We start from the raw sequence: 5,000 nt of genomic DNA on the forward strand, positions 1-5,000 counted from the left end.
CAATCCAGACCTAGTCTTTGTTACATCAAGGCACTCCAATAATTTTGAGAAATCTGTCCTAAATCCAGTGCCAAGATCCCAACACCGACCAATTGCTGTAGACATTAGGCCCATCATAAGACCATAAAAGGGGAAGCCAATAAGACTAAATTTTTGAAAAGCCAACTGGGACAAATTTACATCAGAGCTGGATGATGCAGTCAACAACATCATGTCCTGACAACTACAAAGTTTTCAGAAACCAAGTATGGAAATCTGCAACAGCGAGTATACCCAGAAGCTGCAGAAAACAATATATCCCCTGCCTCATAGAACAAAGAATGACATAGTATTCTGAGTACCAACAGGCCCATGAAAACGATCCCTTCGCTGAAAACACCATCAAAATTGGTGAAACACTGCTCAACCACATCAGCATTGAAAAGAGAGATCACTGGCAGGAGTTTATCACAGGGATTGACATGACACACAACAGTAAATAAGCTTGGAAAACCATCAAGAAACTCAACTCAGAGTCAAACACCAACTCTAGCATACCAGAAACTACACCAAACAAAGTTGCACACCAACTCCTGCTCAATGGTAAGCCTAGCAACAAGGAAAGGGGATATAAAAAGAAACTAAAAGATGATACAGAGCAAATCCTGAACCAGAGTAACACACAGTTCCCTCCATTTTCTATCGAGGAGGTGGACAAGGGAATAAAGACCATCAAACTTGGCAAAGCTGCTGGAATTGATGAAATCACACCAGAAATGGTACACCACTTTGGCCCAAGAGCCCGGGAGTGGATTACCAAATTGTTTAACAACTGTGTGACTAAAACAAAAGTCCCCAAAGTCTGGAAAAAGACCAAAGTTGTAGCTCTTCTGAAACCAGGCAAAGATCCTAAGTCCCCAAAGAGCTACAGACCAATATCTTTGCTTTGTATTTAATATAAATCATATGAATGACCCATCACGACCCGCATCTCACCAATTGTAGACGGACAACTGTCATGCGACCAAGTGGGTTTCAGACCTGGCCATTCCTGCTGTGGACAGGTTCTTAACTTTACACAATTTATAGAAATTGGTTTCGAAAACCAACTTAAAACCGGAGCTGTGCTAGTAGACCTCCCAGCAGCTTACGACACTGTGAATCACAAGGCTCTCTTCTTCAAGGTAGCCAAAGTTGTAAAAAATGCAACTGTCATCAAAATCCTGAAATCTCTGCTTAACAACCGACGGTATTTCATTGAGATGAACTTAAAGAAAAGCCGATGGAGACTCAAAAAAAATGGACTCCCAAAGGGCTTAGCCCTTGCTCCCATGCTATTTAATATATATATACAAATGACCAGCCTCAATCTGAAAACATCCGCAGATTTATCTATGCAGATGACCTATGCATTGCCACACAATCAAAATAATTTGAAATAATTGAAAACAGACTTACAGAAGCACTAACAATACTCTCAGACTACTACAAACAATGGTTCCTAAATGCTAACCCAGGAAAAACACAAGTCTGCACCTTCCACCTCAACAACAGTCAAGCCAACCAAAACCTCAGAGTCTGGTGGGAGAATAAAGAATTGAAAAACACCAAATACCCAGTATACCTTGGTGTGACTCTTGATAGAACTCTATCATTCAAAGAGCACACTAGGAAACTGAAAGAAAAAGCTGCAAGTCGTAACAACCTTCTGTGGAAACTTGCAAAAACAAAATGGGGTACAGATCCAAACACCCTCAAAACCACAGCAGTGGCACTGTGAATACTGTGCCCCAGGCTGGGCTAGGTCCTGTCATGCATCAGCAATAGACAGAGCTGAATCAGGCTTGCCGTATCATCACAGGGAACCTGAAATCCACACCTCTACCAGCCGTTTACCGCATGGCCAGCATCGCATAACCTGCCATCAGACGTGACACCCTAACAGAGCAAGAACGTGACAAACAACTAAATGACTGCAGACACCCACTGTATGGGTATCAACAGGTTCTACAAAGACTTAAATCTCGTAAGAGCTTTGTCACAACCTTGGGATTAGAAGGGTACAGCCCAGCACAACACCGACTGGAGCAATGGGAGCTATGGGACAGGTCAGCATCCTATGCTTCAGTATCACCACCATCCGAATCTCTCCCTAATGGAACGTCCTTCAAAAGGAACGAATGGGTGGTCCTGAACAGAGCTAGGGCAAGAGTTGGCTGCACAAACAACAATCTCCACAAGTGGGGACTTGTGACCCAACCAACCTGTCCGTGTGGAGAACCTATCCAAACATGGATCACATCCTCCGAGAATGCAAACTGGGCCCACATTGCACAGATCAAGACCTATTGGATGCAAATCAAACAGCTGTCCAATGGTGCCAGTGGTGGTATGAAAAGATATGATGATATAAATATAAATATAAATATATATATATAAACATATATACGTGTGTGTGTGTGTGTGTATATATGTATATATATATATGGATGAGAGAGCCTTAAAGTATTTAATAGAATACGTATGCCTCCATTATTTTTGTGTGGTTATTCATTAAATAAGAACATGGATCTTGTTTGTGAAATTTTCAACAGAAGATATCAACATACCTTGCCCACACCTACATTCCCATCCACATGGTTTCAAGGTGCAGAATTGTAATAACAGACCATGGCAATAGTCTCAGTAAAATATGCTTATTTTTACACATTTCAATGAACTTTCTAATTTTTCCTCAAAGACTTAGGACTGACACATATAATGCAAAACCTACATACTTTTCCCAAATAATTTACATTTCTATATTTTTCTTGGCATGCTGCTAGAATTCAGATCATGGTTATTACATTTCTGTTTATAATATTTCTACATTATTATCTCCAATATAATTTTCTGCTATTACTTTTTTTCTTTTCTGCTGTACTCGAATCAATATTTTCATACACACTTAACACAATTTTCACATCACTTCACTTTTCACAGCACTAAGTACACAAATTTTTTCCCCCAAGCTCCATTTTCTTCTTTTTTTTCAAAACAGAAACTGGTTAAACTGAAAATAACCTGTCAAGTGTCAGATTAACACTAATAACTCTCATATCATTGACTGCAACTTACTCAAACTTTATTTCTCCTGATCTGCGAGTGTAAGTCCAAAAGGCCACACAACCATCACCACCTGTTGATACCAAGACTCCTTCACTGTCTGGAGCTGGACAAAACTGAAGGGCAGTTATCATGCCGGTGTGGCTGGATAAGACTGCAACCTGTTGAAAATGATTTCATTAGTATTCATCAGGATTTTTAATCTTTACATTCTTCCTGTTCAGCTACTTTAACCCGTAGACGACGGGTGGCATGTACGTACATGCCATGGTTGTTGTGGACCGAAAAACAGATGGCATCATATCATGCCCATTCCCATACCATTGGCTCATCGGACGGAGTTTGCTTTTCTCCAATAGTAGTGGCTTCATTTATATGGTAAAGATATTGGGCAATAGCACCTATAATGAAGATAAACCTTCAAAATCATAACATTTTTATAAATCATAGCAAAATAAAAGCTTTTATGTGCCAAATGTCACTTACAAACTACTGATCAAGCCAGGCACAAACAGGGTAACTGCCGATATGCACCAACAATCCTGTTATTATGTCCACTTGCCAAACATTTTTACCCGTTGGCACTGGGTTGTTGTTATAAATGTTTCATCAATGGCTAATAAATATGAACATACATTTTTTTTTTTTTTTTATAGCTCTACCATATAAAGAAATGAGGTCTTAATGCCTACAAGAAACTATACCAACTTAGAGACATTCACTTTTAGAAAATAGCCCTTGGTTCTTTAAACTATCAAACTATACCATCATACCCCAAAATTAATCAACTTACAGGTGCCAGGGTCTGGAGGCTCCATACTCTGATGATCTTGTCACAGGATCCAGCAGCAATTAAAGTATTTTCCCCATCGATGGCAAGATCAGAAATTTCTGCTGATGCTCCTCTCAAGGTGGCCATGAGACGTCCATCAAAGGTGCTCCAGATTTTGACCAATGTGTCATCAGCACCGGTAATGATATATCTGCAATTAAATAATAACAAATTTGTTAGTAATGAGCTTATGAAAATTTTCTTCAATAGCTCACATAAAATGCATCAAATACAGAAGTACAATATATGGTTAAATCTACCTGCCTAAGTGTCTTGACTGATGAGTAAAACAAATCAGCCTACCACAGAAAGGTACATCTACAAAATTTCAAAATCAGAATCCCCCTTACCCTAAAGTAACCATATGAATATTCATGATACATGGTCCTTCACACACAATCTGTGTCCTCACAGAAGTATCAGCCAGCTCCTACATTTTGCAAGACTAATTCAGTGTGTTATGAACAGCATGGAAAGTTCCTGATCTTTAGGAAATTTCATAAAAGGTAGCAAATTCCACTCTTAGTGATATTGAGAAACCATGCCATAAGATGATAGTGGTGGAAGTGAAATGGTTTCATATTTTTTCAAAACTATCCTTGTCAACATGAATGAGAAATTGAAAAGTACCATGGCTTAAAGAAGATGAGTAATAAAATTATCCAAGTCTCTTTTGACCCATTTCTATAATTTGTAAACAAATATATCTAATGACTATTCACATTTGTACCCTGTCCTTGTCTTTAGGCAAGAAAAAAAAAAAAAAGGAAAAATCACTATCCTTCTGAAATCTTATGCACTGTCTGTGCTTTCTAGTATCTATGGGTTCATCAGATATGTGAAGGCTGCAGCACAAAACCCTGCCCATCACAGATCCCTGTGATGTAAGCATGTGATGCACAGCTTTTCAGTCCAGCTCATTTTCAAAATTCATGAATAAGTTAGGTCAAAAATCACTTAGTTAAAGTGAGAAGCTGCAGAGTTTATAAGGTTAATGCTGGAAGAGGGAGAAAGAGCCAGGAAGTGGGAGCTGAGGACACCAAGCAAGCACTCCCTAGAGCTGAAGTATTCATACTGGCAAAAG

The 5,000-nt window shown here is 39.1% G+C and overlaps 1 protein-coding gene across 1 annotated transcript in view; it reads right to left on the reverse strand.

Moving 5' to 3' along the window:
- Positions 1-5,000, reverse strand: part of BRWD3 (bromodomain and WD repeat-containing protein) — a gene marked incomplete in the record, with an annotated part of 36,136 nt that overhangs the window by 23,013 nt on the left and 8,123 nt on the right. The window contains 2 exon segments of the mRNA XM_070143607.1: positions 3,097-3,245; positions 3,878-4,067. Of these exon segments, the coding sequence (XP_069999708.1) occupies positions 3,097-3,245; positions 3,878-4,067 (339 nt within the window).

This window comes from Penaeus vannamei, chromosome 3 (genome assembly GCF_042767895.1).
Source record: "Penaeus vannamei isolate JL-2024 chromosome 3, ASM4276789v1, whole genome shotgun sequence".
Classification (NCBI taxonomy): domain Eukaryota; kingdom Metazoa; phylum Arthropoda; class Malacostraca; order Decapoda; family Penaeidae; genus Penaeus; species Penaeus vannamei.